At 33.2% G+C, this 23,968-nt stretch overlaps 1 protein-coding gene and 1 long non-coding RNA gene across 5 annotated transcripts in view; one reads left to right on the top strand and one right to left on the bottom strand.

The window, feature by feature from the left end:
• ELP4 (elongator acetyltransferase complex subunit 4) overlaps positions 1-23,968 on the top strand; it is a 258,974-nt gene that overhangs the window by 133,937 nt on the left and 101,069 nt on the right. For 2 of the 4 annotated variants that reach the window (XM_074014000.1, XM_015434948.4), the window contains exons 9-10: positions 3-109; positions 11,571-11,640. In XM_074014000.1, the coding sequence (XP_073870101.1) occupies positions 3-109; positions 11,571-11,576 (113 nt within the window). In that variant the 3' untranslated portion in view covers positions 11,577-11,640. Of the gene's footprint in view, positions 1-2; positions 110-11,570; positions 11,641-23,968 lie in introns of those variants that run through there. The other 2 variants (XM_005578322.4, XM_005578321.4) reach the window with 1 other exon arrangement.
• Positions 1-23,968, bottom strand: part of LOC123568618 (uncharacterized) — a 113,284-nt gene that overhangs the window by 4,441 nt on the left and 84,875 nt on the right. The window lies entirely within an intron of this gene.

Here is a 23,968-nt window from a genome sequence, read left to right as displayed (position 1 = left end):
AGGCTTGATTCATATACGGCAGATTCCTCGGCTTAATAACTTGATCTGTGATGAATCAGATGTCAAAGACTTAGCTTTTAAATTAAAAAGGAAGCTGTTCACTATTGAGGTAAGAGAATTTTTATGTTTTAGTTTACAGTCTTGAGGTAAAGTTATTTTTAACTTATTTTTACTTTATTTTATTTTTATTTTCACTTATTTAATGAAATTCTTAGGACATGTTTTATGCTAAATATTATTAAGTTCTTCTGATATAACAGAATAATTTTTTAGACTATTGTTTTATTTTTACAATATATCAAGTATGGCAAAGATGATTTTCTTTTGAATATCTATTAAAAGTAAGCTCCAAACTTACATGATAAATATGATATGCATATTTCCATGGCTTTCAAAAGCATATTTAATTAAATGTTAATGAGCTGTGCTTACTTGCGTGTGGAATGTGAATGCTACCCATAATTGTCTGTGGCTAAGAGGATTCTTATCTACATTTTAAAAGCGTTTTTCTTTACTATTAGTGAAATTACCTTTCCTCGTGTGGAACTAAACAATTATAATTTACACTAGTGTCTTTAAGTACATTTTCTAAGACACTGCAACTTTTTTTGTGACCCTTACGTAAGCAATGGTGGCAGAAAGTAGTAGGACAAAAGATTTATTTCAACTTAATCTTGCTAAAAAGCAAGTGAACAGAGAACTATTAAGCAATTAGAATTGATGTATTTATTAATGAAGTAAATGCTTAGAGAGAGATGGCTTTTGGGTGATGTGATAGTTATCAGTATAGTCGGCACAATTTTTTTTTAACAAAGACATAAAACAGCCAAGCAGCCTTGACAAACCATTTTGTTTAATCTCTTTTCAAATGAAAAGCTCCTAAGCAGGCCACTTGTCTTAACTGCTTGAAACCATAAAAAGAGAGAATTGCCACCAATAAATTAGCATATTTTTAACTTCATCACCAAATGATGGTCAATGTGGCTTGGCACTGCTTTGGTGTTTGGGACTTCACCCTTAAGTGACCACTTTGGCCCTTTTTTGACCCTCTGCCCTCTTTAAGCTGGCCACTTGATAAGGTAACTTAATGGTTCTCTCTCTTTTTCTCTTTCCCTTCACATTTGCAAGTAGCACTAACCTATAAATCATTGTAAGGGCCCTATCCAGTGACAAATTAATGTGCCCTCCTCCTAATTAATGGTCATCAATGTCCTTAATTATCTAATCCTATTGAGAGCAGTTAATAGTTAATCAGGCAGCCAGTTCTTCAAGCAGGTCATCTCTGCAGGAGTGTTAGAAGTTTCTCATCTGGGGACACTCCCTTCAAAAGCCACTTAAAGCCAAAAGAGCGAGAGTGTAGAAATGGTGATTCTTGAGCTAATTTGCTTTAGTTCTCAAAAGAAACCATTGAAGTGGAACCCAACACTGTAATTGTTCAAACATTGTTTCAGCTTTTCTGACAGAATACTGAGTAATGTACCATAATATTGCTTCAAACTTTGAGAAAGATACAGTTATAGTTTAGTGTCACAAGGAAAGCATGCTTATCATTTTCTTCTGAGTTTATATTTTTAATGGAAGACATAAGTTTTTTCTCTCCATGTGGCACCTTTTCCCCAAAATCAGTATTCTAACAACAACATCTGAGATATCATTTCTATTACCATACAAACTAAGCAAGGTGATTCCCCTGTGAAAGTAAATATTGTACCCAGAGAAGAAAGTAGTACAGTAATGTGAATCATGTTTATGATTTCTCTTTCTCTGTCTCATTGAGTCTTATTGGGAATTGAGGGAAAGAGAAAAATAAAGAACTTATATGATGTCAAGTGGGACCTCTCCTGTCAGAGAGGTCTCTCAGAGGAGAGGTCCCACTTTAGGTTCTAATAGTAACTGCACTTCACCGTCAGAGCTGATGAAAGATCTTTTATTAACCACACAGGTTTCTGTTTCATTTTCTCTCTTGTTCCCACTATGCTAAACTAAGAATCATTGTAATTGGTCAACCTGTGGTTTAGAAGCAATGTTTGAAAACAAAACACAAATAGACTGTTGTTTCTTAAAATTCTATATAATCAAACTCGGTACCTTTTTGGCTAATAACCTAATCACTTAAGGTTTTTTTGAGTTTTTTTGTTATTTTAATATAAATATATACATTCTAAATGACTTATTTACTTATGCCATAATATTCAATTTAGTGATTAGAAAAAATAAAAACTAAGGAATCAAACAAACCAAACAGAAGTACATATATAGGTATAATTAGAATACAATAAAATCATGTGGTTCACCTAAAATGTTTTAAATGTAGTATCGTACATTCTAAAATGCATATCCAAACAGATAGTAAGTCTTGTTAATATATTAAAGAAACTAGAAACAGGAGTAGAAATGACTTGAAAGTAACTAGTTCAAGGATTCCTTTATTGAGGGTAAAATCATCGAGCAAATGCTACTGTTTTAATACTCACAACAAATAAATGTTCTTTTTAAATGTCCTGATAGTTTTTTAAAAATAAAATATAACCTTGCTAGCCTGTAAAGTCTGAGACTAAAATATATAGTCTGTTGAATCTGAGTCTTACTTTTAGAAGTGAAAGATAGTTGAATCTGACATTGAATCAGGCATTGAATCAGAGTCTCACTTTCAGAAGTGAAAGGTAGTTTAGCAGGGAAAGCCAAAATAACATTTCCAATTCCACAGGCAAATTTGTTACGTGTTGGAATTTACTGTCAGTCACATGTCTCAAAAGGGGGCAAGGTTGGAAACATGGGGCAAAAGAAGCAGGCAAGCACTCTCATCTCTATTTTTAGGGCACCTTTTTGATTTGTTAAGTCATTGCCCTTTATATGTATGAAAACTGATTATCTTTTTACTAGCAGCTACCAAGGGCCTCTAACAGGTAGAGCAACTTTAACTCATAATCTCTAATTTCTTTGAGTGATTTGGAGAAAGCAAAGGAATATTTCTTCCTTCTCAGAGTATGTGCTGGTATTGTCCAGATTCAAGTGAAAATATTTATCTAATCAGAGTAAAAATTTTTGCTAATACCTGTAACTGCAAAGCTCTATAAATTAGCCCCTCTACAAAAACTGTAGCAGAATCATATCCATACTAATTGCACTGAAATCCTGAAACGCATTCTAGATAAGTAAAAGTGAAAGTTTAAACTGTGATTTCAGGTTAAAAGAAATCGCTTTCCAATTCTTTGAAAATTGATGATTCTTATAAGCAATACATAGTATGGCATATGTGATTAACCATTATATACTACTTACTCCTTGATCTTAACCAGATCAAATTTACCTAACCTTGCCTAACCTCCATTTAATCACAGCAAACATTTGTTGAGCCTTTGTTAAGTAGCAAGTACTATACTAACTTATTTATACTTTTATGTAGTGTTTAAACATTTTAAACAAAAGCTTTACTAAGATACAATCATAGATTCAATACACATAAATGATGTGTTTTTCGTCTTCATATCTAAGAATCAAGAACAGGGTTATTTACTTAATAGGTATAAAATCTTTGCTTAAATGTATATAATATAGATAAATTATGAATGGGCTTTTTAAAATAGTACAAAAATACAGCTATAAATATGATATAAGCTCTACCAGTCAAGTGACCTGTACACACTGTCTTCTTAGTTATGTGTAAGATAACTTGAATACATAGCATCACTTCCAAGCTAAAATAACTGGTTAAACTTGCATTTCTTAGCTTCTGTAATTTTTACTTCTTTAATATCAGGCTATCATTAACCAATTTTTTCTTTAGTAATTATGATGTAATTATAGTACATAAACAAGTAAGATTTGGCAGAATTTGAAATGTGGCTGCATATTTGATGACATAAACGCAACATTTTCACTTGCACTTAATATTTTGCTATTTTGATTTTATATTTTCAGCTCGATCATATTGTAGCACATTCTAGTCATAAAATTAATATAAATGATAATAATGTATTATTACATTAGTTGCACCATCCATTAAGGTTTTCACAAAGAGAGTTTCCACTTTGGTAGTGGGACAGTTTTCCAGCTCAAAGATTCAGTGTTTCTAAGTTCAAGTCAGAGAGTACAGTAACTGGATTAACATTTAAATATACAGAAGACTTACGGTATTTACTACAAATTTTCAATATAAAGATTAACACTACTTGTGTAGGCTGTAATTGGTCCAAAAAATAGCAATTATCATAAATAGTGTATCTTTGTGGGCCTCATAAACTAAATGAATATTGAGAGTAGAGAATGTCAAAGTAAATCATGTTTACTCGAGGTTGTCTTATCATACTTTGTCCCTAATTCAGAATAGGACCTCAGTACCTCTCCAGTCACCAAGAACTTATTCTCAACAAAATAATTGACCAATCTAGTTTTTATTAGGTAGCTATTATTTTTGATATACTCATGTAATAGATTTATTCTCAAGTATTAAGACTAGAATAGAACCAATATAAATTAGATTTATAATTATATTGCGATATAACTTGGTACTATTCAGTAGGATTATTCAATAGGATTATTATTTACATATTGGAAAAGCATAAACTCTTACAAACTAAGGAGTGCTAGTGGCTATGATAATGTGTAATAATTTGGAGTGTTTCATGATATCTTTGGTCCTAGGTTTACTTTATTCCCTATGCTTATTTTCAGCAGCCTTTCCAGTTTTTAAATGAGAAGTAGAACGTTGAATATGTTTACTGTATCTAGAGATTGGGAGAGGGATGATTAACTTGCTTGTCAACTCACAATTATGTTACTAAAATAAAATAATGGAAATATAAATGTCTGGCTTGGGAGCCTTATTAAGTTGTAGCATCATGGGCTGTAGTCCAATATACTACAAATATTGTTTGTTATTTCAACTAACTTTTATTCCTAGATACACTGCAGCTAGCAGAAAGAAAAAAAAAATCAAAGTTTAATATAGGCATCTATTCATTTAGATTAAATCACTTGTCAAAAATAAACCCAAATTAACGTTTTTTAACAATGGAAATGTAATTTTTTTACATGTGTACATTTTGATATATTCATTATATTATCATTCTCATATTTATGTTTTTATTCTCTAGTGATATCAGTATATAATAGCATTACATAGGTTTCACAGAATCTCCAGAAGTTGGTTTAATACTTACTATACTTTCTATATTTCACATGCCATAGTTAACCTATCAAAAGTGCATACCACCTTAAGGAGAACACAGTTTTCAGAATCTGTCTAATCCTATTTCTTCCCACTTTGGAATCTTAATTAGAAAAGATAAAAAAAAAATCATTTAACTAAATTATTGTCTTGAATCTGTAGCAAAAGGTATAATCCGCAATTGGGCCAATTAGTGAACCCCATAGTTAGCTATGCTGCAGCAAACAATTTGATTAGATCTGACACCATCCTAGTTCCCACTGTTGTTTTGCCAGGTATGATGGTCAGACTTCAAAGAGCTTGAGGCATCAGCAGGGCAAGGTTTGGAGGCCAGCTTAGGTCCGGTTGTTAATCTCTCTGCTAAAACCACAGCAGCTCTCACACAAAACAAGCTTACACGACACAATCATGCGGTATTAAAGTTAGGGTTGAGTCATGCCAATTTCCCTTTGATTTTTTGATGATTGACCAAAGATGGCTACATGACTAGACACATGCTAAAAGTATACTGATTAGGTAAGTTCCCAAAATATTTGAAGTATTTTTTAACTTCCTATATAAATGTTGTGAAAGCTTATTCCCTTTGATCAAACCTTCCAAAGTAGTAGTACTATACTGGGGAAAAATGAGCATTTCTTACTGGCAGCCTGAATATCAAACTTTTCACTTACCACTTTATATAAATTTGTCTTTACATTAATAATTCCTTAAGGAGAATATATAAGGAAATTGTTTCTAAGTGGTAAGCTTTTGAAAAATCTATTAAGCACTTTGAAAGAAAAAACATTTTTCCCTGAGTCATTTATATTCACTGACAGTTTTTCTGAAATTTCTTTATAATTGTTTTCCACTTAAATGTTGAGTAAAGTGCCCTTCTGAGATGTGGTTGCATAAGTGTTCTTTTCTCTGCATTCTGATTTGTTGAAATATTGCAGTAATAGTGACATGTTTCCATTCTGAGAAAAGCCTAAGGCTGCTTTAGTATTATTCCGAATGATTGAAACTGCCATCTTGCTGACTTTCCCTTAGGCAGTGTAAGGCCTGTTTGCTTTTGTGTTCATTTCACATGCTTCCTGTTAGTTTGGCTGGCAGAACATCATTGCTTCATTTGGCAAGGAAGAGTAGATTCATATTTGACGGTTATATGTCTTATAGTTTCTGTATGGTCATCAACATGTAGGATATGAAACTTGTAATTAGTTGTATCAAATGAATCATCTTTCTTTGAGAAATATTATCAAAATATGACACTTGACCATAATTTTTACATAAAAATCTTCATTTTATAAATTGAACTTAGGGTCTAATATTTTACATTGCACTATTTATTCATAACTACATTACTCAGGAAATTTAAGGAAAATATATTTTTGAATAATGAGATGGTTGCACGAAGCAAAGTCAAATATTTAGAATCTTACTAACAGTCTGTCATAAAGATAACATGGTTACCTGTAGTGAATGCAGTTATCTCAATTTTTAGACCAGGAGGATACAGACTCAGCATTGTCTAAGTATGCAAAGGGGAAAATATCTCTTCTCCCTTCTTCCTAAGTTTTGCAGACATAAACATTTATATATGTGTTTTATGGTTTGGCTCCAAGAAAATTGTATTGCAGTACTTCAAAGATTTTCTTCAAGCCTTTGTAGAACTGCTGTAGCAGAATTAGTCCAGTTTACATGATACTCTCTGAAACACTTCCTTTAGTAATGTGTCATTTATAGTCTCTAAGGAAGATAGAAAAAAAGAAAACAGAAAATGATGACAAATCACAGCTATTTCATTTCCTCACTTAAATGTATATTTTAAGTTCCTAGAAAGTAAGAAGATACATTTTACTAGTATATGCTCCAAGGTACCTGTAACAGTAATACTTAGTAAATATGGTATCCTTAAACTTGTGATGTAGGTAGTTTTGCGGATACTTTTGTATCTAAAACATTTCAAGTTTAGTCCTGCCTCAGTGCCTTTGCACAGCAAATGTTCAGAATCCTCATCCCTCTGATCTTTTCAAGGCCTTTTCATGTTATTTGGATTGTAAATTAACTATCTCAACCTCCTCCTTAGAGAAGTCTGACTGGCCTGTCTGAAGTGTTCACTAAGTTACTCACCCTCATATACTGTTTGAATTCTCAGTGTAATGTATTTTATAATTGTTCATCAGTTTATTTGTTTATTTCCCTGACCTCACCACTAAAATGTAAGCTCCATAAGAGTAAGGACATAGTATGTCTTATTTGCAGCTAAATCCTCCGTATGTGTAATAGGTGCTCCATAAATATTTGTTAAATTGTGAAACTACAGTTTTTAAAGTAACTCATGCCTACCGTAAGTTTCTTTAAAAAAATATATTTGGTGTCTGATTTGTTCTAGGTATTGTGTTGGGTGCTTTCATATACTTTTTTTGTTTGTTTGTTTGTTTGTTTTTTGAGATGGAGTCTTGCTCTGTGCCCAGGCTGGAGTGCAACCTCCGCCTCCTGGGTTCACGCCATTCTCCTGCCTCAGCCTCCTGAGAGTAGCTGAGACTACAGGCGCCCGCCACCACGCCCGGCTAAGTTTTTGTTGGTTTTTTTTTTTTGTTTTTTTTTTAGTAGAGACGGGGTTTTAACATGTTAGCCAGGATGGTCTCGATCTCCTGACCTTGTGATTCGCCTGCCTCGGCCTCCCAAAGTGCTGGGATTATAGACGTGAGCCACTACGCCCGGCCCATATACATTATTATATTTAATTTTAATCCTCATAGGAACCCTTGCATACATACTATTTCACATATTTAATAAAAAGAAATAGATAGGAGTTATATAACCTTCCTTCCCAAAGTCATACATCTGTGGTTAGAGCCAGGATAAAATTCAGATCTTCTGAAGCCATATGCAGAATAACAGTGGAAAGCTAACATGTTCACAAACTGTTAATTATTATTAATTTTAAAAAATAAGTTATATTACATATTTAACAGAGGGCTAGGACTACTGCAAGCACTTAAAGGCATTATTTCATAGACCTTACAACTACCCATATAACATTATTATCTTCACTTTACAAATGAGGAAACTTACGGTTCAGAGAGATCAAGCAACTTAACTTATCTGGAGTCACAGAACTGATGACTGGCAGAAATGACACTGAAATTGAAGCCCGTTTTATTCTAAAGCCTGTGCTCTTAACACCAACTGTCTGCCATGCCCTAAGCTGTACTGCTATCTCGTCTTCATTACATAAGCCAGAAAGCCTCTGTCCTGAAGGATTCCTCAATAAAAAATGATTTTTTAATCTCAGAAAATGTGTTAATGTGATATATGTATGTATAAATAACATTCATATTAAAAATTCTTCTGTTCCCTAGCTTGCATTTCAACTTTTTGTAAAATACATTATAACATTGTGATTGGATTAATCACAGCTTCTCCCTTATATAACATGATGTTATTTTATATATATATATACACATACACACACACACACACACACACACACACATATATATGTGTGAATACATTAGGGTAATGATATTCTATTTTTTACCTATTTCTAGTATGGTAGGTTTTTATGGAAAAATTAATTTGCAAAAAAAAAAAGCTATTCTCTAAAATACTATTTACTGTTACAGGATTTCTAAATCTGAAAGAAAGTGAAAAAGTATCATATACAAAGAAATGTAGTTTTCCTTATCAACTATTTTGATATAGTCCAAAAGTATGCCAAATTTAATTACAATATATTATTATTGTACTCATTTAAGTTCTGTGTTCAGGTACTTTTACCAATATTAATTTGCTTATAGCTAATCAACCTGTTTTTATATTTTAAATTTTTCTAAGTTATTTTACATTTGTTATTTTTGGAGCATCAAAAATTATCCTGTGAGATAATCAAGGAATACATAACTTTTAATAAGGGTCTACTGAATTCCTTTTTCAAATTTCTAATTTTTTCCTCCCCTTTTATCATAACTGGTTCTAATGAAGGTTTGATTCTTTCATGTTAAGAGCTATTTTTCTCTTTTGCAAAAAATTTGATTTGCTGGAAGTTCTTTAAATACCATCTTTAAGTAAAATTAAGCAATAAATATTATGATTGTAAAATATTTTCCTCATTTATTGATGAATATGAAAAAGTTTTCTGCATTTTAGTAACATGAAGACATTATGTTCCTCATTAAGAAAATATGATGTTAAATATAAATTATTAGTTTTTAAAAGGTAGAATTGGGGAACATAATAAATAATTAAGAGAAAGTAGAATGTAATGGGAATGTCTTTAACCCAATAACTGGTAAAGCAGTTCTCTTACTTAAGTAGAAATAAAAAATTTGGCAAATTTATTACTGTCATCACTCCAAGTCACAGTGAACATTTTATAGAGTAGCCAGTTTAGGTTCTTTGTATCTGGTATCATGAAATTCACTGAACTGTTTTGTCAGGTGCTGTCAAGTCAACCCACCATTGTTGTAGAGAATCAGACTAAATCATTTTGGCATGAGCCTTCCAGAAATAAGATACCCAAGATGAAGAGTTTAATGAAATTTAGTATTTGGCTTCAATTTCTTGTCAGACTGTCAAATATATATTTCATTCATTCAAAAATTTGAGTAAATCAGTTGAAATACCTGACCCTATGCTTTATTGAAAACTTGTTTCAAATATTATTGCCCAATATAAATGATATTTGGAATTTATTTGGGTGTTTTTTAAGGTATAGGATTCTTCATTGAACATTTCAAATAATAAAACTTGAAAGTACATAGTCATTTAATAAAGAGAGAGAAGTATATTTTACTACAATTAAAGTTTTCCATTATAGGCTCAGTGCAGTGGCTCACACCTGTAATCTCAGCACTTTGAGAGGCCAAGGCAGATGAATCACTTGAGGTCAGGAGTTCGAGACCAGCCTGGCCAACCAAAATACTGAAACCCCATCTCTACTAAAAATGTAAAAATTAGCTGGGCATGGTGGCAGGCGCCTGTAATCCCAGCTACTTGGGAGGCTGAGGCAGGAGAATCGCTTAAACCCAGGAGGTGGAGGTTACAGTGAGCCAAGATCGTGCCACTGCACTCCAGCCTGGGCAACAGGGCGAGACTCTGTCTCAAAAAAATAATCAATTTTGATTGAACTATCTTTGTTTCCAAAGGCTATTAAAAGCCAAGTTATATTTAATTATGTTTCTTAAGTCTTTAATTAATGAAATGTTTATTAATTTTCTGAATAATTATATGAATGAAAAAACCTTATCTTTCTGATCAATAGTTATTTAAAAGGCAATATTATAGTGTAGACTTAAATGCCTCAAACTTTTCACTTACATATTTTGATACAGGGGCTTTTTTGTTGATATTTCTGCCAAATACATAAGAAATATTTTCCCAACTTGTACCGTAGCTATGGTGTAGCATTGAAAAAGATTGTAACAAAAAGCTTCTTGGTGCAATTAAAGGTCACTTGTACATATTGTAATAGGCTACTCATTTACAAGATCTTTGTGAAGGGTCAGTGCTATAGCATGAAATGGATTGCCCTTGTTGGTTCTGTAAATAAATGGATCAACTTATCTTGTAGTCAGTAGGCAAAGGAAAAGGCTAGCACACAGTAGCTTATTAATATTTTTACAAACAAATTGCTAAAACGTTGACCAAAACCAAATGCAATAGGACTATCTCCTTGACATGAATAATAATAGAAAATTATTAAAATACATAATTACAGCTTTTAAGGGAAAATTGATTACACGTATATATACATGTATGTACTTTTTTTCTTTAACATATGAACCATATTTAAATGTAGCAAAACACAACACAGTGATAGTGTTCAACTCTCCTTTACCATAAAACTAGCATGTTTCAAAACAGTTGGGGAAGTATACAGTATATCTTTTCTGTATTGAGATTCAAAATTTGTCATGCATAAGTATGAAAAAGGAATCCAACTAGATGTGATTTATTTTAGTTATATTTCATAGCCTTTTCAGTGGTCTTAGGAAAAAAATGGTGGTCCAGATAAAGTGTTAGTGATGATCTATTCTGAATGAATTAGTAATGATCTGTACTAAATACAAAGAAAATATTTTCTTTTAACTGTTTTAATACACTTAGATTTTGCATGTTATGTATGTATATTTGTGAGATACAAGTCATTGTTTAATCTCAAATTTTTAAAATATAATGAAATATATTTGTTCAACACTTCCTAGATTCTTCCCTCTATACTTGCATATTCAGACACAGCAACTCCCCGCCCACACACACACACCCTTAATATTTTTTTATTGCTGTGTACTATTAAAAAAATGAAATTTCTAGTCAATCTCAAACAATACCTTATAGGATTAACAAAAGTAATTTAACAGTGGGTTTGAATCAATAATCAAATAATGATAAATTAACCTTTAAAAACCTGCAGGACTGATTGGTCTATAAAAATACTAAGGCCAAAAGCCAATCATGAAAAAAGTAGCCAAGAAGAGCGCTATTTCAGGTAATCTTTTTTGCTTTTTATTTAGCTCTTGAATATCCATTCTGTACTGTTTTGTTTGTTTTGTTTTGCCATACTTTAGTACATGGAAAACATCGTGCATTTCTTTTATAAAGTATCAAACTTTGAGAAAATGTTGTTCTTTTAGAGCATAGATGTTATGAATGTAGGTATTTTTATTCATCATTGTATCTCCTTTTCCTAGTTCATTGCCTGATCATATAGGTGCTCGTCAAATATTGCATGAATGGATAAATGAATGAATGTCCTCTTGATATTGCTCAAAACATATAAAAGGGTGTGACCATTAAAAAATTCATTTCAGTTATATGGAATAGTTTGATAGTGTGAATACAGTTTTCTGTAGATGCTTAATATACTTGTAAGGTTTTACATAAGTAAAATAACCTTCAAAAAATATCAGCTAATAATACAATGAGCTGTTATTGTTGAAAACAGTTCATGAGACTTATGAGTTACAGATGAAATAATTATGTAAAATGGAATTTTAACACATTTTGCATATTCTACACTTTTATTTAAATACACATTATCAGTAAAGTAACTGATATCACTTCCATAACAGAATCTAGGACTAATCCTTATTGAAAAATCATCCCATTGATCTCTTTATTATACACTCGAAGCTGACCAAATTCCAGTCTAGTTCTTCAGTTTGGCTTCTTCAGAATTTCCTCCTGAGAAACCATTCTGATCCAAACAGAAATTTAAATTAAGGCCAACTATATTTAGGAGAAAAACTGTAAATTTACAGTGTGTGATTTATAACTGAATGCATTTCATTAAGATATGTTATTGACTTAATGTGTAATTCAGTCAAAAACAAGTACATGTAAAGATATTTTGGCAATGTTATCTACTCTTAGTAGTACTATAGACATGAGCAATTAATTTGGCATTCAATTATTATAACATTCCAATCATTTTATTGGAAAGGTTATTAAGCTTTTGTCCATGTAAAAGTGGGTAAGTAAAGGGCAATATTAAAGCAACTATGCCCATGTTGCAATAGAACATGTACTTAGCAAACTATGGTCCATGGGGCAAATCCAGCTCCATGAGTTTTTTTTTTAAATACATTTTATTGTAACAGCCATTCCTATCATTTTGTATATGGCTGTTTTCACAGTGCATCACTAAGTTGAGATCTTATGGCCTGCGAAGCCAAAAATATTTTCTGTCTCGTCATTCACAAAGAAAATGTTCTGTGAAGAAGAACCCCTACTTTAAAGAGCCACACACTTTAAAGAAAATTTACTGAGAGAGTTGTCAATTTGGTGATAATGATTTATACTCTTAAAATTAAGCTTTATTTGAAAAATAACAAACACATACAATCATTTGCTGTGTAATTTGCACTTGTAGAATTTAATGCGATGTCTTTCAGAAAATACCTAGATTTTTCAAACACTCTGCGTTAATGTCTGTCCGAGAAAATACCTAGATTTCATAAAAGGTTAAAATTGGAAGGGAGCTTAAAGTGCTTCAAAGCCAGCTTCTCATTGTGTGCACATATTTTCTCATCCAGCCTCTCTGTAATCATGTGGAACTCACTTTCTTAGAGGCACCTCATTTCAGACTCTACCAGATTCTTTCAAATGCTAAAGCGACCTCTTAACCATTAGTACTAATTCAGTTTTCTGAAGCCACAGATAAATTGCTATTTTCGATATAATGTTACTGGATTGATAATAAATACCTAATATATGAGAAACAATTGTAATGTATAAATATATATTAGTGTTCCTTTGATTTATATTTCTTTTATAAAACATTATAAATTTAATTAACCGTTTTATGATGTTTATTGTACATTTAACTTAGAACCTTAAGCGCAACATCCTTTAAAGAAACCTTTTTTAAAATAAAGCATTAACTAGAAATGTTAAAAGTTTTGAATTCTGAAATTAAAATGCTTTATTAATTGTAGCTTCATACAATTTAAATATTAAAATTCAGTGTTTTCATTTGTAGCATGTTTGAATACACAAACGACTTCAGATTATTAAAAGTTATAAAATCAACTTTAAATGTGATATTGTTGAGTTTTTTGTTATAATCTACTTAAGATTTTTTTACTATACAGTAAATTAATCAAAATATAACATTAAACTTTTGATAACTGAATATTGAGAGGCATAAGGATACATTTCTATATTGGGCATAAGGATATTTTGATTTTATTAGCAGAAGTATATGCAAAAAGTTTAACTGTTCATTAGCCACACTATCCAGTGTCTTATAATTGATAGTCAAAATAGTAAGTTTAAGTGGGTGCTATGAAGTCTTGCTTGCTTATATTCATTTTTTTAATGTAGGAATTTCTTAGACAAGTAAACAAGATCTTACTGAAGTTTAAAATGTGAATATATTATTAAAAGTAATGTTGGTCCTGGTAAGATTATTTTTAAGCTATAGGATGCTGTAGTTGGAATATTTTGGCATTTTGGTTAGGAAATTTAAACACGAGGACATTTTTACTTAGTAATTGCTTTTATTTAAGTTAATGTAAGTTATTATATTTTAAAATAATTATATAAACACCAATGTCCTTGCCATTTGAAAATTATGTAAAACAAAACTTCTTTTCAAAGGTGTTTATAATGTAGAATAGAATAGAAGATTGCATGAAATCACACAAAAAGAACTCAACGTAGTGTTTTCAGCCTAATAAAAATGTTGTAAAAATACTTGTAAGCTTGAAAATCACACTAGCTATTCTTGTTTCAAATTCTGTTTAATATATTGTTCTGTATGATTTTATAATAAACAGATTACTCCTTGAACAGGAATTAAGAATAAAGCTGCCAGGAAGGGGTTTTGTTGTCAGAGTAGTTCCCGCCTCATGTTTTGTAAGAGATTTCATGGTCCCATTGTAAAGAGTAGATGATTTAAAACGTGTTCCCAAGATAAACTTTCCCATTGTCATTAATGAGGATGGATAATACTGAGTGACAAGTGCATTAGGAATGACACAGAAAGAGCTGTTAGATTTGTCAGAGCGTATCACTTCAGGCATTGACACTTGAGGACATTCTTTTTGTGGATATTTGGTTGGGGGGGGGGAGTCTGATTTAAAGATACCAAAGTTTGTGTTCGCTAATAGAATAATGTATTTTACAATGTATAAGTATATATTTTTCAGTGTTTAGGAAATATTTGGAAAGTTATTTAGATTAGGTTCTTCCACATTTTAAGTTCATGCTTTTATTATATCCTGATTTCTTCCTGAGAAAGTCATCAAACTGTAAGACATTTGAATATTAAAGTGGTCCCATAAAACTAAATTCTTCTTCTAAAAAGTCTTATCTCTGGAAATATCTAGCTGAAGGAAAGATACTAAAAATTATACAAATTTTAAAAAAACATTTTGCTATCCTCTGTATCTAAAAGGGTACTCCTTACTATACATCACCTTGAGAATAAAGGTTTTGAAATAAGAAAATACATATCATTTTATTGTCTCTTTGAAAATACATTACAGAAACATGTTTTAAATATTAATCAATGAACAATTAATAATGTATGACTTTTCTGGTATGTAAAGTATTTCCAAACTGTAGTATGCATCTCAATTTCGATTTTGAACATGCAAGTGGTCACTTTTTCGCCTTGATTCATCTTTCGTGCTGCCAACCAAATTTTGTCTCTGTATACCTTTTTGACACTAATAATGACTGAGTCTGTTCATTTGAGTTCAAGATTTCCCAAGCGGCAGTTTGGAGCTGGGATAAACTATCTATCATGATTGCATACCACTAATCTGTCTCAACCAAACCACCCTGTGACTGAAATTATACTTGACAGTTTACCTCTTCTTGATGAGCCTGAGGTGAACATAGCTACAGACCATCCCTGGGAGGACATGGCAACTACTCCATATGCTAGGGAGGATCCTTTTATTTGTGACACAAGACTTAAACTATGCCTGTAGCAGAAGGGAGATCTCTCTCTCTCTCTCTCTTGCTCTCTGTCTTGCTCTCTCTAATATTTTTAATTTTCAGTAGTATTACTTCTGTACTATAAAACTTTTCACACAGATATGTTTGGTAAATACTTTCTACCATTACAAATACCTCCTCTAGGTTAGCTTCACCGTGTGTTTAAAAACTATAAAGTCATTTTTCAAAGTATTTATGCTTTCTAAAATATTCTATTATTGATACACCATAATCATCAAATATCAAAAATTCTTATTAATATTTGACTCTTACCAGTAATTGACCAGTTCTCGAAACGTCTCAATAAATTTTTATATTATAAAAATGTTTAATCCTCTGTCTTCCTTTTTTTTTTTTTTTTTTTTTTTTTTTTTTAAGACAGAGTCTTAAAAAGTCTGTGTGACCCAGGCTGGAGTTCAGTGGCACAATCATGGCTCACTGCATCCTCAACCTTCCAGACTAAATTGATCCTCCCACCTCAGCCTCCCAAGTAGCTGGGACTACAGGCATGTGTCACCATGCCCAGCTGATTTTTCTATTTTTTGTAGAGACAGGATTTCACTATGTTGCCCAGGCTGGTCTTGAACTCCTGGGCTCAAGCAGAGCACCTGCCTAGGCCTCTCAAAGTGCTGGGATTACAGGTGTGAGCCAACGCGCCCAGCTTAATTCTCTCATTTTAACATAAAATATTTTTCAAAATAAGTTTCTATTTTTTTTTTTTTTTTTTTTTTTGATACAGAGTCTCACTCTGTCCCCCAGGCTGGAGTACAGTGATACGATCTAGGCTTACTGCAACCTCTGCCTCCTGGGTTCGAGTGATTCTCATGCCTCAGCCTCCCGAGTAGCTGGGATTACAGGAGTGGGCCACCACACCCGGCTAATTTTTGTGTTTTTAGTAGAGACAGTGTTTCACCATGTTAAACAGGCTGGTCTTAAACTCCTGACCTCAGGTGATCCTCCCACCTCAGCTTCAAAAAGTTCTGGGATTACAGGCATGAGCTACCACACCCGGCCTTCAAATTGTTTAAAGATTTTTAAAAATAGATTTGAAGAGAATAATAAATTGAACACTATAGCAGAAAACATTTTAATTGTTTTGATAAAGATTCTTTATGTAGTCTGGGTGCAGTGGCTCACGCCTGTAATCCCAACACTTTGGGAGGCCAAGGAAGGTGGATCACGAGATCAGGAGATTGAGACCATTCTGGCCAACATGGTGAAACCCTGTCTCTACTAAAAATACGAAAATTAGCCGAGTGTGGTGGTGTGCACCTACAGTCCCAGCTACTCAGGAGGCTGAGGCAGGAGAATCACTTGAACCCGGGAGGCAGAGATTGCAGTGAGCCAAGATCACACCACTACACTCCAGCCTGGACACCAGAGTGAGATTCTGTCTCAAAAAAAAAGTTTCCTTACGTAGACTTAATTACCATTTTTACTGTCACTGTGTAAAGTCTAGAGAAAAATGGCTACCTAAGAAAATGAACTTATTTACTATTTACTGCCTTTCATCTTTTTTGTGAAAATATCTTTCTTTTGGAATTAGGAAATATCAGCATTTTGAGATGATGGACAAAGAGTGATTAAAGGACTTACTAATGCTCTGAAAATAAGAATAATCTGAAGTAATTTTCAAAAATGTATTAATATGTGGAGGATTTAATAGTAAGGCTAGTTTTTACAGCCAGCATGGAGGACCAAGTGAACAACAGACAAATTGTAAAAGATTGAGGTTATTTAAACAAAGGCTTTGGGTAAACAAAGTCTTTGGGATATTAAAATGCTTTCTCATAGACCACGTATAGATAAGTTTATTATAAAATGCAGTCTATTTTCATTTGTCCTGGATTGTTGAAATGTGATCCTACCTGAAGATGTTTAGATGGCCTGAAAAGGTTGGCCCATAGAGTCTATTATGTCATTGGAGCAAGCACTTAATAAGTTTATTTCTCATTATCCATTAAGTTTATTATTCCCTTGGAAAGATTCCTTTTAGTATAGGGAGTATTTTCTATAATCTTATGAAGCAGTAGTCTAATCACTAATGCATTCTACACAAAGTTTTCTAAAGCACCTAATGTCAAATAACCATCAACTTTATCTTAGAAGTTCATGGAAATTAATCTCCTGACATCACAGAAGTGATTACTTAGTATAGTGAGTGAAACAGTCTTATATTTTTGGATGTAACATAATTTATTTTTAACAAACTTAATCTGTGTTAATTTTATTATTTTTCTACATTATTTGTATTTTAACTAATAGTTAGCAGTGAGCCATGTAAGATTTCAGTAACACCATTTAAAATAAGTATCCTGAAGAAAACTGTCAAATAAAGTTTATATAATTCCACATTTTTAAAACTTCAACTATAAAACTTCTACCAGTAAACTGCATAATATAATCTAGTGACATGTATTTCTGACTAAGAGGGAGTACTATGAAAGTAACTTAGTAAACTATTTATATATATTCTTTATACCAAAAGCAGTTAAAATGTCTAACTTAAACACTCATGCTAGGCAGACTGAATTTTGTGCTAAATTTTAACTTAGGCAGTAAAATCTATGATCCATTTATCTTATCATACTCTGTTACTCCTCCCATCTAATTATCTGATCATTAAGTGTACTTTTTTATTGTAAGATGCATCTGCATCATTTTTAAAATAAAATTGCTCCCATTTTTCCCACAAGCATTTATTTTCTAATCAGAAGAATTCGTATAACATTGCTGTATAGTAAATATTCAAAAATATTTAAATGGTAAATATTGAATAGAGATGATCCAAAAAAGTAATTGCTTCATTTGGAAAGCGGAATTTATTTTAAACTTAGAAAACAAGCAAATTAAAATGATGTTTTGTATAGTATTTAAATACTTATGCCTTTTGATTTTGGTTTTAATATGTTTCTTTTCAACACTCTTTTTAATATACATATATGCCCAAGCATGGTACATTATGAATTTATTTTTTTAAGTAACAAAAAATAATTATCCTGAAAAATGCCTTAACACTATCACATAAGGCAAAATTATTGTATTCCTCAGACTACTTTTTTACTCTACTCCTGTGACAGATTAACACTATTTTTAATAAAATGATTGGCAACACTCAAGTCACTTGTTTCATACATCACAAAGGAATAATTATTTTCCAGTAATGTGCTATAATTCTTTTTTTTCTTTTTTCTTTTTTCTTTTTTCCAAGAGACAAGGGCTGGCTATGTTGCCCAGACTAGACTCAAACTCCTGGGCTCAAGCAATCCTCCTGCCTCAGCCTCCTGAGTAGCTGAAACTGTAGGTGTTTACCACCACACCTAGCTGTGATTCTTTGCTTTGCTTTAGATATCAGAATAAAATTTCCGTTGGTACTGTGTGTGTGTGTGTGTGTGTGTGTGTGTGTGTGTGTGTGTAAGAAAAATTAAAAATCTGGGAGTTTTTTTTTTTGGTTTTTTTTTTTGAGACAGAGTCTTGCTCTGTTGCCCAGGCTGGAGTGCAGTGGCGTGATCTCCGCTCACTAGAAGCTCCACCTCCCGGGTTCACGCTATTCTGCTGCCTCAGCCTCCCGAGCAGCTGGGACTACAGGTGCCTACCACCACGCCCAACTAATATTTTTATATTTTTAGTAGAGACGGGGTTTCACTGTGTTAGCCAGGATGGTCTCGATCTGCTGACCTCGTGATCTGCCCGCCTCGGCCTCCCAAAGTGCTGGGACTACAGGCGTGAGCCACCACGCCTGACCGAAATCTGTCAGATTTTTAATTTCCTGACCTAGGATGAAGGTTTTTCTTATTCTGATATAATATATATACTGAGTCAGTTGAACTTACAAGGACTAATTATGTGAGGGTGAGATCAACCATAGATGTTTATTAACTTATTTAGTAAATATTTATGAAGGTATTTTAGGTAACTTTTTAATGTAGTCCAATGCTTTTTATTAAAATACATGTCCTTAATATCTGGCCTCTGCCTGCCTCCCCAGCCTCACCTCTTGTCTCAAACTTCGACTTGCAGCTTCACTCTCACTTGCAGTCTCCTCAATGGCCCATGCTTCTGTCACTTCCATGTCTTTTTATTTATTTTATTTTTATTTTTATTTTTATTTTGAGATGGAGTCTCACTCTGTCACCAGGCTGGAGTGCAGTGGCATGATCTGGGCTCACTGCAACCTCTGGCTTCCAGGTTCAAGCAATTCTCCTGCCTCAGCCTCCCGAGTAACTGGGACTATAGGCAGGTGCCATCACACCCAGCTACTTTTTGTATTTTTAGTAGAGACAGGGTTTCACCATGTTGGCCAGAATGGTCTCAGTCTCCTAACCTTGTCCTCCCGCCTCAGCCTCCCAAAGTGCTGGGATTACAGGTGTGAGCCACCACGCCTAGCCCACATCTTTTGTAAATGCCAAAAATGCTCTCCCCTTTTCTGCAATAGATCAATCTTGCTCTTCATGTAGCCCTCCACTTATATGTCACTTCCTTTAAAATGATTTTTCTGATTCTTCATGACTAGGTTAGATAGCCTACCTCTGTGCTCCCAGAGTAATTCGTAAGTTATTGTCGCACCTCCAACAATATTTTAATTTCCTGTTTCCTTGATGTCTGTCTTCACCGTATTGTAAACTAGTGTCAGAAACTGTCTTTTTCTTCCTCATTGATTCACCCACAGCACCTTACACAGGATTTAGCACACAATAGATGTGTATTAAACATATGTGGAATGAGTGGAAAACTAATGTTTAACTCTGCTAAATACCTGACTGCATGTTTAATTAGCTCTCTATATGGTCTAGGTTGTCTGTTCTGTGGAGAAGGGTATTAGTAATCAGTCCTCCAAACCCAAACTAAACTGTTTAGATTTTCCCTAATTACCAAACTATATAGTGTCTTTAAGGATTTATGCTTTCTACTTGGGATACTCCATATCAACCTGGAATTGTTTTTAAAATTACTTTAACATCTAACTCAGTCTTTCCTTCCTAGTGAAGATCTTGCTAGCTCCTCCTTCACACCATTCATCCTTCCCTGCCAATATACTGACTTCCTTCTAAATCTTTGGCATATGCAAAACTCAACTTTTTAATGATGAGTTTGTTGCTTGATGCATTAAAACCCTATCAAATAATTTTGATTCAAATTTAAATGCATTTTTTAGCTACTCTATATTATCTCTTCCTCTTGCCTCTATAGACATATGGTAGTGATTCGGTATGGATACCTATCAGGATGACTAATTAAGGCCAAACCATCTAAGCATTTAAAATGTATCCTTCAAATAGAGGGGAGGTGCCAAGTTGATAACATCTTGATAACATTGGATAGTGATATCCCATGAGCTTACATATTCATTGTTCCTAGTCAATTGACGTTTATATCTATTATCACTTGACTGAAACATGATTTATTGTTTTATGATCATTTGAATCATTGTTTAAAATTCAGTTTGCGGAGTGTTGTGTTGTGTCCCTGCCATTTTTTACCATTCCTTTAGAAGATTTGCAGCCACTCTGCTATTTAGGGAAGATGGTTTCTCCTTCTAACTGTTACATAATAAACCTCATTGTTTTCCAAATAGGAGACTCCTTCTTTCTGTAAGAGTAATAATTTTATGCTAGGGACATCAAAGATGAGGACGAAAATGTCACATTGTGATTCTGTCTCCATGACATTCCACAATAATACAAAGTGAAAATTTCAAGCTAAGGGAGCCTTTGCTTTGTCCACAGTGTCAAAAGTCATGTGTCTCAGATTTTGTTCTCTAAATTGGGTATTAAAATAACCATTTTCATATTTTTTTAGGAAAGTATAATTATATCTTAAAATTTTATTTATAAAATATTTCCCCAAGTCATTCTTTTTAGTAAGATTTTTTCCTAATCAAGAAATAGGAATTATAGTTCCTACTTTTGATTTACTGTTAGCTATTTTAGTTAGAGATTTATTGCCTTAATCTATATGTAATGTAATATGTTTATCACTTAGGAAACAAAACAAACATGAGTTAGTAATTTTGTATAATGCTATAATTATATCATTCATCAGAATAATTATATAAAAGTAAAGGTAAGATAAAAAGTAAGGGTAAGATAATACCTAATTTAGGATGTCTTTCAACTGTATGGTGCTCATAATTAAAGATTTCAGATAGAAACTAAAGGGCCTTAGTTCCCTTTCACATCAGCCTAATTTTCAAAATAAAACCATAAAATCATAAAATGGTTTCTTTATGTACACATTTATACACTGAATAACAACTATCCACTTAGAAGTTTTTTGGACCCCCAAAAAATTGTTAAATTGTTAATGTGTCTTTACACTAGAGCACAAAACTTAAAAGATGAATTTTGTAGCTCATTTGACATGGCAAGCTTGAGAACAAAAATGATTTAACTAGCCTAGTGCCATTAGAAAGTATTTAAGGTTTGCAATGGAAAGTATGTGATTATTTCATGTTACTTAAACCATTGAAAGAAAATATCGCACATTATCAGTCATTAAAAGTAAACATCTTGCATTATACATAATCTCAGAAATGTAAGACGTTATAGATAAACAGCTTACTAAATTGAGACATAAGTAAGATTTTATGTCTTTATAAACAAGGTATTTTTTCACTTTCCTACTTTTTTCCAGTTGGACTAAAAGGTGTAAAACAAAAACCTCACCTAGCCTAGCCTAGCATCTAATAGCCCTCACAGACACATATGAATATTTAGATGCAGACTAAACACAGATACCAAAACATGTATCCTCACAACAACCTTTCTAATGGCACATTGAGCAACCTGGTGAGTAAAGACTGCAGCATCTCAAGGTAGAAAATAAGCAACAACACTTATGTGCCAAGTGACTGTGAAAACCACTTTTCATGCCTGACTGCTACATACAGAATTCTGTGAACCTCTGAAGTAGCCATGTGACTTAAGGTTTAGCTGCTAGCAGCTAAAATAGGTCATCAAGCTCCAGGTCTGTTACAGTCTTACAGTTCTGTCATTCCCATCAAGAACTTTGTGGTGTAGGAACTGGCTTTTGGCTGCTTAATGTTTGTTTTTGTTTTTCTGGGGGGAACTTAGAAGGTCGATGAGGGGGCTGGGGCAGCAAGGCTGATGACTAAATAGTCTACTCTTCAACGCTGATTTCTAATAGGGGTAGGAAAACCTCTGGATACTCCCTGTAAGGACACTCCCTTACTTTTACCAGCTTACCATCTGAACCCAGTTTTAAGTGATTTATGACAATGGAAGCAGCATGACTGCACTCTATACTGAGTATTATTATTATATGATTCAGTAAATGTCTTCTCTGTTGCAGAAGTTTGTAAGAACTGTTCAAATTGTTTTGTTTATTGAAGTACTGATTATTACTTTTTTAAAAAATGGAGCAGTCATTTAGGACTTAGAAGTCTTTTCTTATGAGGTGATTTTGTTATAATGGCATTTCTTAGAGATGATATTTATTCTAGTGCTGTGAAAAACCTGTATAACTTTTTAGATATGATTTGTATTGAGCATATGTGAATTGCAAGTAGTAATTCCAGCGAGCACGGTGGCTCACACCTGTAATCCTGGCATTTTGGGAGGCTAAGGCATGGGCGGATGGCTTGAGCCCAGGAATTTGAGACTAGTCTGGGCAACATGGCAAAACCCCGTCTCTACAAAAAATACAAAAATTAGCTGGGCATGGTGTTGGGCACCTATAGTCCCAGCTACTCAGGAGCCTGAGGTAGGATCACCTGAGCCCAGGAGGTCAAAACTATGGTGAGCCGTGATTGTGCCACTGCACTCCAGCCTGGGCGACAGAGCAAGACTCCGTCTCAAAAAAAAATTAAAAATAAAAATAAAATAATAAAATAATCTTTTTAAAAAGAAAGTCATAATTCAGTAAAACAGTTATCACATACATAGTTCATCCAAATGACTTCCATATAAGTTGATGATATTCTAAGTTTAAGGATGGAGTTGTAAAACCTGGAAATTAATAAAACTATAAAGGGATGACAGTAGTTTTTGGTTTTTGGTGGATTTTTTTGTTTTTGTCTTTGTTTTTTTTTGAGATGGAGCCTCCCTCTGTCACCCAGGCTGGAGTGCAGTGGCGTGATCTCGGCTTACTGCAGCCTCGCCTCCTGGGTTCAAGCGATTCTCCAGCCTCAGCCCCCCAAGTAGCTGGGACTACAGGCGTGCACCACCATGTCTGGCTAATTTTTGTATTTTTAGTAGAGATGGGGTTTCGCCATGTTGGCCAGGCTGATCTCAAACTCCTGACCTCAGTCGATCCACCCGCCTCAGGCTCCCAAACTGCTGGGATTACAGGCGTGAGCCATTGGTGGGTTGTTTTTTGTTTGTTTGTTTGTTTGTTTGTTTTTGA

The sequence above is a fragment of the Macaca fascicularis genome, chromosome 14 (assembly GCF_037993035.2).
Source record: "Macaca fascicularis isolate 582-1 chromosome 14, T2T-MFA8v1.1".
Taxonomy (NCBI): Eukaryota; Metazoa; Chordata; class Mammalia; order Primates; family Cercopithecidae; genus Macaca; species Macaca fascicularis.
The sequence above is the reverse complement of the archived record's forward strand: the minus strand, read 5'-3'. Positions and strand labels throughout refer to the sequence as shown.